Source organism: Spea bombifrons, chromosome 13 (assembly GCF_027358695.1).
Source record: "Spea bombifrons isolate aSpeBom1 chromosome 13, aSpeBom1.2.pri, whole genome shotgun sequence".
Classification (NCBI taxonomy): Eukaryota; Metazoa; Chordata; class Amphibia; order Anura; family Pelobatidae; genus Spea; species Spea bombifrons.
The window spans coordinates 29,246,150-29,260,596 of NC_071099.1; the positions used below are offsets into that span (position 1 = coordinate 29,246,150).

The window sequence follows — 14,447 nt, forward strand, 5'->3', positions numbered from 1 at the left end:
ACCGGGAAGACTGGAATATTCCCCGGCAGAGCTGAGGGAATGGGCGCGAATGTCTGAAGAGACGAAGAGGTACCAAATATGTCATTTTTACCTCAGGTACCCACCTGTTAGCGACATTCTGTGCCCAACGAGACTGCTCTACATATGACTACATATAGTGCGCCGTCTTCCCTCCAAAAGTTGAGCAGGTTGACGCATGCGCAATGGGAGACCCTTATACCCGTCGCCACAGAAACTGTAGGCGGGGTTGTCTGTGACGCCAGAGGGCTTTTGCCGGTTGTCGATGCGACTGGCGCCGATTTACTTTCTCGGTCTGCGTGCCGTGCGATTCTTTCTGTGTCGCTGATCTCATGGAGGTAAATACTTATAATAATACAAACGGCATGAAGCGGGTGAGGCACGACAGCTCACCGCAAAGGGTCGAGGTATACGAGACCCCCGAAAAGCGAATGAGATCGTGGTCGGGATCGGCAGCCGGTGATTACAAGGAGTGGGACGTGGAGGATGTCTGCTTATTCCTGGCCAGCCGAGGTTTCGGAAAGTGGCAAGGAGTCTTCAGAGGTAAGACGCGGCACTGAGTGTGCGATAAACCGGTCAGCGTGCGCTGTGCGTGCGGCAGCCGTTGTGAGTGATCGCGATGTATGTGACAGATCATACGACATGTAACGCGATAGTGGGGGGGGGGGGTCTGTGACACAGATCCACACGAGACGAAGAAGGCGGGCAGGGGAGTCCAGAGCCCTGGTGCTTGCAGCGTGACGTTAGTGGACAGTGTGACCTGCATACAGGGTGACAACATGCAATGCGGGGCTTGATAACTGTACAGTGTGCAGCCCCACGATATGGCACGAACACTCGTGACAGTGTGCAGCCCCACTGTGTGGCACGAACACGCATGACGGTGTGCAGCCCCACTGTGTGGCTTTGCTGGCCAAACCAGTTGGCCCTCTATAATGAGTATTGAATGCAAGAGTTAAACCCGCAACGCTCCCTTTAGTGAATAGACCCCTATTTGTCTGTACGCCTAAAAACAATGGCACTGTATCATGTGACTATACTGTCATTGTGCTGCTGGCGACTGTGTCGCTGTGTCTTTGGGTCTGTGTGTCACCTCTGATTGTAAGCTCTATGGGCCAAATGCTAACGCAGCATGGGACTGTGCCCGTCATCTCAATGTGCAGCTTACCACGCGACCGTTGGCTGTAAACACAGCAGCTGTGTGGTAAGTTTGCCTGTAACGCGGGACTGTAGCGTGTATCATGTGACCGGTGTCTAGAAACAACCAACCATGCGTGCAACCTGACTCGTGAACATGTCACGGAGTGGCTGTAATTCCTGTCCCCGGACCCTTAACATGATGCCGGGGGGGGGGGGGTCGGCACCAACATTGCTCGTGGTGGACAACTTCATTTGCACCTTCACCAACCATGCCACGGGCACCAGTGTCCTCGTGTTGACTCTGTATGTCTGACTGTACCGTGCGTGTGATTATAGAGCAACGGGGGAAATCTGTGTACAAGGAATGTGATGATTGCCTGTACTATAAACGGTGGCACAGAGGACGGTGCATATGGTCACACTGTACGCATCACAACGTGACCTGCGGTGGTAAACATAATGCATATGGCGCTATGGGACTGTAGGTTGCAGTAAAGTTTGTTGTATGACATCATGTCATGCGTTATGACATCATATTAGCTAGACATTAGTCATACCCTTGGCGCAAAATATAAATGACTGTAACATCTGAAATCACCCCTACACCTGGAATGCAAAGAGCAAAACGGCGCAGGAGCTGGCCAAGCGGCGTGATGGGCTGTCGCCCCAAAAGGTTTGGGCTCCCTGCAGAGACTGTTACCTTTTGCTCCGCAAACAAGCGCACAGAAATACACTTCCTTCCCCATTCATTCCAGATCTCCTCTTTATGGTACTTTTTAAATGAACAAAAGCTGTTTTTTCCCCTATAATACACCGAAACAATCAATACCGATGCGTTTCTTTATGAACAAGTGAACTTTCATCACTTTCATATAAACCGGTCGCCCTTCTTATCTAGACGAAGTCATGCAGATTGTTACACCCCAGCGCCGGGCGTTTATCAGGTCTATCCCGTTAGGTTCTTTTTTGGGTTGTTATCTATAGCTTTGATTATCTCGGCTGCAGGTTTAAATTAAATTTTTTTTTTCTGCTAGTGTTAAAAGTCATTGTTGTCAAATAAACACCGTTTTGCTTTGTTCCAGAAAGCAAGATAAAGGGAAAAATACTGGAAGATCTCACGGAATCTCAGCTGAAAGAACTAGAAATTGGGTAATCTTTCTGCAGTTTTAGCTAATTGTTTATGTCGATTTTATGTTTTAGAAGAGACAGTCGGGCTCATCCTACCCCAAAAGCCAGCAAATCGGCGCCTATAACTGCTTATGGCATTTTTCTATACTATATACTTTCTATACTTCTATACTTTCTATTATTTTTATTTTCAGAAGATAGTCTAGGTTTGAACGGAAAAATTGATTTCTTGCCTAGATCAAGGATGAACAACTGCTGGCATTGCCGAGGACTACAATTCCTATGGTGCTCTGCTTAGTTGCAAGGAAAAGCATCGCAGATGATATAGTTTTATAGCTGGCGAAAAAGTACAAGCAAAGTGTTGCCATGGTGTAAAAATGATGGTGAAAATTGTATGTTTTCTTTCTTTTTCACGCAGGCCTTTGGGTGAGAGATTAGAAATTCTGCAGTGCATACGGACGCTGTGCCAGAGCTCTCCTGATAAAATAAAGGTGGGTTGTCGGTACTTTTGTGTTGTTATCCCCTGATTTCTGCACTGTATGTCTCTTCATCTTCATGTATATGATATACTTACTGTGTAATGGACCATACTTCTGAACCGGATGTATTTTAACCCTCCGAATGCACTCGAATGTCATGCGAGCGGTAACAGGGGTCCGGAATGACAACCTTGTCACATGTCTTAAAAGTGATGAAACTGTCTTTTCAACAGATATTGGAGAATCACAAAAACACTTTTTTTAAAAAAAATTGTTGTTTTGTCCCCACCTGTTGTTGGGATTCTCAGACTGATTCCTGATTTATAGTGGGAATCGGGTAGTTTGTCCTCCATGCTGACGGTGCACACATGCTGCCTTGCTGTCTCAGCTTCTTATTGTACACCGACATCCTCTAAGTCTAAGACAAGAAAAAATAATTATTGGTCCTCACTATGATTAATGCGAAAGCCACGCATGATAAAAAATAATGTTTTTGTACCCTGTTCGCCGTCAAAAAACAGGAGGAAAGTATAGTTAGAAGGATAGTACTGATGGGATCATTATCTCTGACGGAACTGTATCTGTCTATTACATCTTTGCTAGTCCGGCCCAATACCTCTGTGTTTATTTAAAGTTTTTGTTAACGTGTGAACTGTGCTTTTGTATTTGGAAAATTCTGTGTTAGCTTCATTAATGCCTGAGGAAGGGACCTAACAACTTGGTCCTGAAAGCTCACAATTAAACTCTCAGTTGTTATCATTTTAACGATACTTTTCTCCTAAAAAATGTAATTCTTGATAGGGAACGCTGTAAGGTTAGGGAGAAGGGGTTGGTACCCGATGACCCCAATAAAATCTACCATGGGCTGCACATAAATCAGAGCCGGTATCTGCGGCCCCTCGTTTTCATTGTGGGTTCATTCATTCTCTGACGTGCGGTAGGACAATACTTGTTCCTGATCTGCGGTTAATACTGGAAGGTAACAGGATGCGTATCCAGAGGTTCTTATCTCAAGGTTGCTAACATGAGTCTGCCAGACCATGTGGGATTATGGAGGGGGTTGCAGATAAGCAATTAAACATTCAAAATTAACCTGTTGTGGCTTAGGTGTCTAGCGGCTACTTTTTTTTGGGGGGGGGGTGCTTTAACCATTTAAACACTGTGCTATTTTGTCAACCCCCAATGGTGCATAACTAATAGGCCAGGGAGGCAAAAGAGACATTTAACAAAGTACAGGAGGCATCGAACACCTACGGTATCTCCACCACCCTGCTGGCGCCTGTCTTATACCCCTGAATAATATGGATGCTTATTGTGTGGGTTGTTCTTGTTCTATGTGAAATGTATTATCTTTATAAAATCTACTAGAAACGGTAATGGCCCCTAGCCTTTACCATCTCACGTTAAAGGAAAATCTCCCTTTTTGGCAGTTGTAAATGCTGGACGTCAGTGTTACATTGGATCATTTTTTTATGTAGATCAGCTCCAAAGAAAAGTTTTAAATGGGGAGCAATCAATGCGGCCATTCAATTAGTTTATGGAGCAAGTCCCGTTTCTAGAGATTTGCCACCAGGTTCCCGTAAACAAATCGGGTGCACGTGTGCCTGCGGCTGTGTATAATGCCTGCGGCTGTGTATAATGCCTGCGGCTGTGTATAATGTCAGCACTGTATACATGTAAGTGCAGCCTGATGTTTGAGACCTGTAATTCTATCTGGATCAATTCTGTGGACTCTCTCTTCTTGGACTAAATCTTGGGGACAACGATTTGGTTGCTTGGTGAATACAGCGTGCAATCATTCCATCTATACAGGTTTATTATTCCACCCCTCGTCCTTGCAGGTATTCAATGATCCGATACACGGCCACATTGAGCTGCATCCCCTCTTGGTCCATATTATCGACACCCCCCAGTTCCAGCGTCTGAGATACATCAAACAGCTCGGCGGCAGCTACTACGTGTTTCCAGGAGCCTCTCACAACAGATTCGAACACTCCATCGGGTAAGTAAACTCGATATTTAAAGGCGGCTATCGCCTAACCAGCTTTTGGCTGTGTTGTGAAATCTTATTGGACTTCCAGAAAATTAGACAATTGTCTCCTTGAAATTAGGAAAAGTTGCCTTACGGGTGGGGGTTGCGCAGGTTAGGTGCTGTCTCACCCTCCGATGTAGACCATAAAGCTAAAGCCAATGTATATAACGCACCTCCCGAAAACAAAGTTGATCCAACATTGGTTTCTACCGTCCTGACTCTGAAAGGTCGTTCTCTATTGTTTGTGCAGTTCCCAGCCAATCTATTGTTTGCATTATTCATTTTCCATGGCCAGGGTTCTCTGTTAATCATTTGGATAGCACCACGTGCAGGCTAAGTTGTGGTATAAAAGATCATGTTCACACATGTTGAATTAAAGAGGGAGCCATGCCATGAAGGCGGTCGCCGTCCTAGTTGTAGAATACCCGGCAATCACGTAGGGTTACCGCGCATTTTAATGGCGTCTGCTGTAGGAACCTCTTGGGAACGCTCTCTCGGCTCTCTTGCAGCGTGGGTTACCTGGCTGGGTGCCTGGTGCGAGCGTTACACGACAGACAGCCGGAACTTCACATAAACAAGCGAGACGTCCTCTGCGTCCAGATCGCTGGCCTCTGCCACGACTTGGGTAAATATCCGTATATTAACGTCTTTTCTTCATGTACAATTTCATAAAAACTCTATACTGCTTGTGATCGCTGATCCTACAGAAAAAAATACAATGGATAAATAAGTTAAAGGAGCGCACAGCGCAAGTCTAATAATCAGAAGAAAATTTCACTTTTTTCCATATGTTTTCATGGTTTATGGTCTGCCATCTTTATGTTAGAATGTATTTTCATTTCTTGTAGGTCACGGGCCATTTTCTCATATGTTTGATGGGAGGTTCATGCCCCTGGCTTGTCCAAAAAGAAATTTCAAGGTGTGTAGCGGTTATTTTTTATTTAAAAAAAGGTATATATTCATGTAATAGAGCATCTTATAGGTCTGTATTTTCTATTAATATGTTCTGTTGAAAAGCCATGGAATTTAAATTTATATTTCCTAATATAATTTGGTTGATGAGCAGAGACTCTGGTGCACTTTGACCTTTGAAGCTGCTATTTACATTTTTTTTTTATAAATTATATATTTATTAATGAGGTCTGGTTCGTTTCCAGCTAAGCATCTGCCACTTATAGGATGGGACCGTGCCAGATCTAGAATGTAAAAGCAACATACATATATAAGATATAAGAGCTTTTTTTTGGATATATGGGATACATTCTTCAACTTTTTTTGCAGTAGGTAACAGGCTAAGTTTAACCCCTTAAGGACCACGGGTTGTCCTTAAACCCATTTTGCATTGCGAGCCCGTACATGTACGGGGCTTTGTCATCAAGGGGTTAATTACGTTATCAGACTCAAACATGTGGTGTTAAATAAGGAAATGGCTATCATACTCCGACATCTGCTGTTGTGTTAAGGGGGTTGTGTAAGAACACAATAGTTATGGATAACGAAAGCAGAACACATATAAGCTATTTCTTTATGTTCACAATACAACCCCCTTCAGGGTGCAGGATATCCAATATTAACCCTTTGACCACAGAAACTCGTATGTTATGTGTGTCACCATCCAACTTCTGTATAATGCTACACGAGATCCTGTATAAAAATTCTTCAAATTCTGTGATCTGGGCCCATTCCGGGGACAACTGCGTAGCGTCGGGGTTGAGAATGATCCCTAACAAGGCGCCTCGTGTAAGATATCCAAGAAACAGGAGAAACTGCTGAATGATTTCTGGAGCACCGGGCTTTTTAGTGAAATATGTATGTTAAGCCTGCATTCATCGGAGCCAGTATTACATTTTCTTTTTTGTACTTCCAGCATGAATCTGCATCCGTGCAAATGTTTGATCATCTCGTCGAATCCAACGGCTTAGAGGACGTCATGAAGAAATACGGTCTGTGTTTGCCGGAGGACCTGATATTTATAAAAGAGCAAATAGCGGGGCCTTTATCATCAGACGCGAAAAATAACGCATCGGTGAGTCTGTTACACATGGATTAATTTGGCATCTGTTCTACCGAGAAGTGAAAATAAAAATCCGTAGTCCTTGTTTCAAACCTGACCTGTGAATCTGGTGACATCATGGCGTCCGTATTCTCCCATTTCTTTAAGTAACTTTAGAGGCTTGTTTTGATTCACCCTTCTGTTGTTTCACGGTTTGTCTTCATTGTTTTCAGTGGTTTTAAGTGGCTAGTGTGTATTTTCTTTGAACATCTTACTGCATTTAATGTCTTGGATATAGATAGTGCCACATGCATTAGTCCTATAATGCAGTCCATATGTGCTCTCTATAGGGTACAGAGGAGAAGGCAAACAGGCCAAGTACTTACTAGCCGGTCCTTTTTTAACCCCTTACTGACAAAGCCCGTACATGTACGGACTCAAAATGCATTGTTTTCAATGGGTTTAGGGAGCGCCCGTTGTCCTTAAGGGGTTAACGCAAGGATGTGCCATCGTGGGGGGGGGGACTCCCTTATAAAACCTGCGTTAACTCATATATTTCTTTAAATAATAACAAAAGTAAGTAAAGCTAGGTGTAGGATGAGATCATAGGGAATTATATATTTTTTTGTTATGATGCATTTAATTGGTCTATTTATACGGAATAAATGGACCGTTTTGTTATAAGCCGTGAAACCTAATAGATGTTAATGGATCTGCATTTTAATGCATCTTGTTTTTTTTGCGTTATGTTTAGCAGTGGCCGTACAAAGGTCGACCCGAAGAGAAAAGCTTCCTTTATGAGATCGTCGCCAACAAAAGAAACGGCATCGATGTGGATAAATGGGACTACTTTGCGAGGTATAAATAACTTAACATTCATGCGCATTTTCCACAAGCGACCCGTTATCAGCGGGTCTTGCGTTATTAAATACATCCTTTTTTTTTATTGAATCAGGGATTGTCATCATCTGGGTATTCAAAATAACTTTGATTACACGCGGTTTCTGAAGTTTGCCCGGGTTTGTGAGGTCGAAAACCAGAAACACATCTGCACCCGGGATAAGGTAAAAAGCGCTTTCTAATATGTTTTTGAAAATAATAGAGCCCGTGCTCCCCTGGCTATAGTTACTCAATGTCAAGGATACCCCTGTTGTAGATTAAGTATTTAACCCTTTATGTTAATGTGAAATGGCGCCATACTCTGTAACCCCCACTCTAAAGGTGATTGTATTGAATTTGTATTGTTTTCAGGAAGTTGGAAATCTATATGACATGTTTCACACACGCAACTGTCTTCATCGGAGGGCATACCAGCACAAAGTTGGCAACATCATTGAGACAATGTAAGGAAGAGGAACTATTATGTAGTAATAACCGACCAAAATAACATTTGGTAGTCACATAGCTTTAGAACGGTTCCAATTTGTATTATTATAATTACAACTACTTTGCCCAAAGAAATTAGTTTTTGTTTAGCTTTTTTTTTTGTCCATTTTGATATATTTGTATTTTTCACATTCATCTCTTTAGACTAAATTCTAATTGAGACACAGTGGGGATTATTCTGGTGCAAAGTGGGGCAATCAATATCTATTTGCTGCATTGAATCAAATGGCTTTGAATGGCCATGAAATGGCTCGGATTTGCCATTTGGTCGTCTTGGCCGAGATTGACTTTTATCATGTAAAGTGAGTTGAAATAATATATAAGTAAAAGAGAGTTTAAATATCTATCTATATATATATATATATATATATATATATATATATATATAATGTAACTCCCCTTGTATGTGTGATCATGGGTGGCACATTACTGCAGTTTATAAATGAATAGACCGTATACCTCTCACCCGTATGCGCTAGTGAGCAGGGCTCTTCACGTTTCCTGTCTATGTTTAACCCCTTAAGTACCAAGGTTATTTTAGAACTACAGGCTCAGTGTTTTTGCTATGTCTTTCTCATTTAGTGAACACACACATTATATATTTATATATATATATATATATATATATATATATATATATGTATTTATGTGTGTATATATATATGTATATATATATATATATATATGTATATATATATTATCTCCCAGTGTGAAGTGGGGTGTTACATTCCTTCAATGAAAATGAATGAATGAATGAATGAACGGATGAATCTGGACAGGTATTCCATCAACCACCACAAGGAAAATAACTTGCACTCCAGGTGGTCACCACTTTACACAAATAGGTCACTACATGACCGCAATTTAAAAAACACAAAAGAAAGACATTTGACACCAAAATTTTACTTTTTATGGCTGCAAAAATAGAGGACTTAATGTCCCCTTGATTCATGGCTGTCTAATTCACATGCTCACCCTCAAGGTCTCGCCCTTCCCACTCTCCCCCTATCTTTTGCAGTCTACAGGACTGAAGGGGGAGTATTTATGACCCTTGTAAGTTTTCTGTCTCTGTCTATTATCTGCCCTCCATCAGGACATGTTCTTGTGAGACGTAACCTGTGTGTTTTACTTTGCTGGTCAGAAATGCTTTTGACCTGATAAAGGGGAGACTCTCAAAAGCTTTTCGTTACAAAATACTGTTAATCCAATAAAAAAATGTATTGCACGATTCTGCAACATTCTGTTACTTAGCATATACAGTATGTATAATATTTCGGGACAAGTACAGCTTTTATTTAAACTATATTGATATGTTAAAATATAACATGTATTCACAGTTTTTCAGATATATACTGTATAATCCTGACTATGGGCCACCCCCCCCACATTAAAGAATTAAATTAGGGGAGGGGCGCCCTATAATCGGGCCAATGCAGTAAATTATACACAGCTATTGTAAGTGGGGAAAATACCCTAAATATATTTAACCTCTCCTTATTTGGAAACCAGCCTATATTCCTATGCAATTTTCATTTATTTTACATTTTTTAATCTTGTGTTTAAAAAAATAATAAATTTTATTGTCACGATCCCAGCAATGCGGCACATCCGTTGGTCACAAACGGCTTAAATATGGCTATTTTATGTTGGTTCTCTATAAATAAGAACTGCAGACGTTCTGAGATAATGCGCTGCCGCTAGTTGGCTGATCCACAAGGTCTGTCTAGGGCAATAAATCCCTTATCTGAACGCATTCCCTCGGTGTGGGAATCTGGCAAAGTGCCTGCGTAAACAGCTAAAACCAGTTTGTGTCTATAAATTAACACAGTTTTAAATCACTTTTAGTTTCCTTAAACCAAAACTATTATTGTTTTTTTTTTTTTTTCTATTCTGCCCTTTTTTATTTTTACATTTTCTTTTTTTTTTCTTTTTTTGATAAACAGGATTACTGATGCTTTTCTAAAAGCTGACCCGTACATCAAAGTAGAAGGCTCTGATGGGAATTATTACACCCTCTCTGGTTGTGTGGATGACATGGTGGCATATACCAAGCTAACAGGTACATTGTTCTGTATGCCAGGAATACAAACCATCGTTTGCTTTATAGAGGCGGCAGCCATACCGGAGCCTAGACATCTCCCTGCATTGCTTGCCTGTTAAAAGGGATGATTATTCATACCTCCCGGACATGGTTACCTGTACCCCAGGCTGCTTTTCCTAGCACCATGCTTGCTATTATTTAAAAAGGGTTGATCGAGGATGATGGTTGTATTCCACATGGAACTTCATGGGTGATGAAGCATGCTGCCGATGAGAGTGTTTAAATCCATGTATATACAATTCCTGTAATCTTTCTTTCTTTAACAGTATGAGCCATTAATGTAATCACTGTAACCTATTTTGTTTGTTTAATTTTTTTTTCCATTATATCTTTAGTGCAGTTTGATTAGTATTGAATATAAATAATGATACAATCATTATTTTAAAAATATATCTAATTATTAATATTTTTAATCTGATGTTAGTAATAAAAAGTGGTGGAGTTCCCCATTGAACGATCACCTTTTGGAAGCTGAGATCATTGGCTATTATCTAAATAAATTTGCTGTCCTTACGTTATTTCTTAAGTCCTGATCCCACCTATTAATGACGATCAACAAGATAACAAGGCAAGGATAACTAAATGGAGAGAGTTAACCACGTATACCCTGAGGAAGTTAAGATACCTTTCAGAATGATAAACATTGATATATTGCCAGTGTTAATATGTAAAAACAACCTTTCATAGACATTGTTTATAGATCTGTAAATATAATGAATAACTCCTCTTTCCCTCCGCGCTGTTCTTTTTCAGATAACATTTTCCAGCAGATCCTCTACTCCAGTGATCCCAAACTCTCTGAAGCCAGAGAAATTTTACGCAAAGTTGAACGTCGTCAGTTGTATAAATACGTCGGGCAGACGCACCCCAACTCCAGCATCAGGATAAAACCGGTAAAAATGGATAATAGAGATTTGCGCAACACCTTTCCGTTCATGACACTGAATGCTGTTTATTCTAGTTCATTCACCTAAGCAATAGGTGAAGCATCCCTTTAAGGCTGTATTAAACATAGTTGTCCTAGATCTATGCCAGAATTATCGGCGTCTCTTGTGTTTTTTATTTTTTTATTAAATCTTTTTTTATTATTATTTTTTAAACCTAGGACTAAACATTTTATATATATATATAAAAAAGAAAGAAACAGATTATCTTATTGTACCTGTCCTTGTGCACCTCCTCACTATCATTTGAATAATATAGCTCACCAAAGTTATTTTATTTTGGAACAGGACGAGTACGATATGTTGCCAAGTGAATTGGCAAATTCTATACCGCAAATGTCCACGAGCGATGTCCAACTTAACCCCGAAGATTTTATCGTAGATGTAAGTATACTGCGTGGAAGATGTGTTTCAGGCGCATGATACTAATGGCTTACTCAGCTGATAGCATAGACAACTGGGTTGAAAGTTATTGGGGTGAAAACTTAATTTTTAAGACCATTGAGATTATTTAACCGTTTGAGTGACAGATTGGCAGTGGGCATTTTGGCTCGGTATAAATTTCTCGATATACATTTCTGAGTTTTTGCAGGTTTTATTATAAATAAAAAAGTACATTTAACGTAACAGGGCCTTTTATATATCAGGACTTGTCAAAATGGATGCGTTTTATGCACCACTGAATGATATAAATACTTGATTTGCACTCATTTAGGTAATTCACATGGATTACGGAATGAAGGAGCAGAACCCAATGAACAACGTGCGCTTTTACTGCAAAGCTGACCCACAGAAAGCAATAAAGATCAGAAAGGACCAGGTGAGCGCCTTCAGAACCATCTGGGCTGCATATAATCCATACCTGCTTTTCCCGTCTCCTTTAATCAAATGTAAGTAATAAGTTCTATATGTTTATGCTTTTCCCAAGGTTTCCCAGCTTCTGCCAGAAAAATTTGCAGAGCAGGTTATCCGTGTTTACTTCAAGAGGACAGATGAAAGGAGCCTTGAAGCTGCAAAGAGATATTTCGTTCAGTGGTGTATGAATAGAGACTTCTCCAAACCTCAGGTACAGCCGTAAGAATGTGGTAGACCATGTGGGTGTATGTGTGTAATATATATATATATATATATATATATATATATATATATATATATATATATATATATATATATATATATATATATATATATATAATATATTTATTATTATTATTATTTATTATATATATATATATAATTATAGTATACACAATAATTTGCAGAGCTCGTTAGCGGACACCTAGAAGAATATGATTGCTGTTACAAAATACTGAGATGCCATTTATAATCCTTTCCATCCCCGCAGGATGGAGATGTAATAGCTCCTGACATGACTCCACTAAAAGCAAGCTGGGTGGATCGAGATGAAGAGGATGACGCCAGTGGATTGCCAACAAAGGCAGACTTGCTTAAAACCAGAACCAAACTGTTTGACAAGTAAAAATCTTCTACAAATGTACTTTTTCTAGAAATACGAAATGTTTATTTTGTTAGTATAAGCATGTAATTTGTACATGTTAGCCATATGGTAACAGTGTTTTATTGGGCCATTTTTAATTTGGCCCTGTGTTCCGAGGTCTCCCCCTCTGATTTACTTCGTATGGCATGCCTACCATGTTTATTTACATTGTACAGCAGAGGACATTGCATATGGAGTATACGGAGACTGGAAGGATCATGTGAAGTCTTTTGTTTTATTATTTGTTTTAAGAATCCTTTCATTTTTCTTAAACTCCGAAGCTGTAGATTTGCGATAGGTATAATCTATAGTTGAACACACTTGTCACATTATTCATAAAGTGTCCTCCTGGTTATCTGTGTGAACACACAGTGATTTTCTTACTGTAGTTATCTTTAAGGTAATATGTATTTTTTTACAAACTGCATAGAACAATGTATATCATAGTACATTATTCACCAAACACAAAATACCTTTACCCTTTCTATGTTCTATTTTTAACCTCTTCCATTACTTTAAAGGGACACTCGAGCCGTCGTATGCACTTTAATGCATATGATAGTTGCATGGTCCTTTTTGCAAGTGCATGAAGGGGGGTTCTGCAGAATCTCCCCAAATGCATTTGACCCGTTCCCCACCCCCAGCTAAATGCCGGGCAGCAGATGTGTTCGGCTGGACATATCTCCCTGCACATGATACTCTCCTCTCATCGGGAGCACTTTCCTGCCCTCATCAGCTGCTTAAAGCTCCATAAGGGGGAAGGACACTGCTGCAGCAGGGCTGCAGCTTCTGTGTTACTTAAGCTTTTTTATGTTTTGGAAGAATGCATGTTAAAGCAATCAGAGTACTTTAATAAGTATTCTTGTATAGTGGGGATGTCAGCCCCTTTAACCCATATTTTTTGGAATAGGTTTCATTTACAGTTCATGGTTAAAAAGATTCTGTCTATGGAGTCCTTGACAAGCAGAAGCAGTTTCCCCGGAGACTGTCAAATCAGCACAGGTCTCATTCTGTCACTTTATTGTTGCAAGAACATGTTGAAGAATTATGTCTCTGCATACAAACTTAAAGCCGTTAAAATATTTTTATGGTTTTCCAGTATTATTACCCCAGACCTGCTTATTTAAAGAATCTTCTCTCGGTTTCAGAGCTGCCCTTAGCAAATTAGGCTGTAATAATTCTTTACTGTATTTCTGCCAAGCTTCTTATCCTTGATGTCCAAATATGACCTCTCTATTAGCAAGGTGTCTTTAACAGACATTTCCCGACCGGACTTTTAATCACCGTTTAGCCAATTATATTTTAATAAGGATTTTTGTCAGTACTTCCCAATAATGCTCCATAAAAAATTGCTCTGAAGATCAAGTTAACCCGCAGAGTTAAACTTCGTTAGCTTGATATTAGAATGTGCCTTATGCTGCTTTTATATATTTCTTTTTTAGATGACAAATGTGAATGTGTCCTATAGCTTATGTCTGTATCAGGCAAGCTGCATAATTCCTCCTTAAACTAACCTTTCTTAAGCTGCTTAATTGAAACAATGTTACGTGAGGGTCAAATCATGTTTGAAAGATTGTTTGAAAGTTGTTTTTTATTGTATTTGATTGCACCATTTCTTTAACTCTATATTCGTAAACAAAAAGCTGTAAAATATATATATTTGTTGAGGGGGGTCTTTTACACTGTTTAGAATTTGTATAATAAATGTACTATGTTTGAATGTGAAAT

At 39.9% G+C, this 14,447-nt stretch overlaps 1 protein-coding gene across 1 annotated transcript; it reads left to right on the forward strand.

Moving 5' to 3' along the window:
* The first annotated feature begins 243 nt into the window (after positions 1-243).
* Positions 244-12,701, forward strand: SAMHD1 (SAM and HD domain containing deoxynucleoside triphosphate triphosphohydrolase 1). The gene is made up of 16 exons (XM_053452832.1): positions 244-561; positions 2,241-2,307; positions 2,705-2,777; positions 4,607-4,767; positions 5,307-5,422; positions 5,646-5,716; positions 6,665-6,823; positions 7,545-7,648; positions 7,746-7,854; positions 8,042-8,133; positions 10,120-10,235; positions 11,031-11,170; positions 11,510-11,605; positions 11,937-12,041; positions 12,150-12,287; positions 12,567-12,701. Exons 1-16 carry the CDS (start codon positions 351-353, stop codon positions 12,699-12,701), a joined length of 1,893 nt encoding a protein of 630 aa, XP_053308807.1. The 5' UTR covers positions 244-350.
* The last annotated feature ends 1,746 nt before the right edge of the window (positions 12,702-14,447 follow it).

Excerpts from the sequence above, each read along its gene's own strand:
- SAMHD1 (XM_053452832.1), top strand. The coding sequence starts at position 351 with ATGGAGGTAAATACTTATAATAATACAAACGGCATGAAGCGGGTGAGG. Across the intron at positions 2,308-2,704 it reads CTGAAAGAACTAGAAATTGG|GCCTTTGGGTGAGAGATTAG; the intron begins GTAATCTTTCTG and ends TTTTTCACGCAG. Across the intron at positions 12,042-12,149 it reads TAAAGATCAGAAAGGACCAG|GTTTCCCAGCTTCTGCCAGA; the intron begins GTGAGCGCCTTC and ends GCTTTTCCCAAG.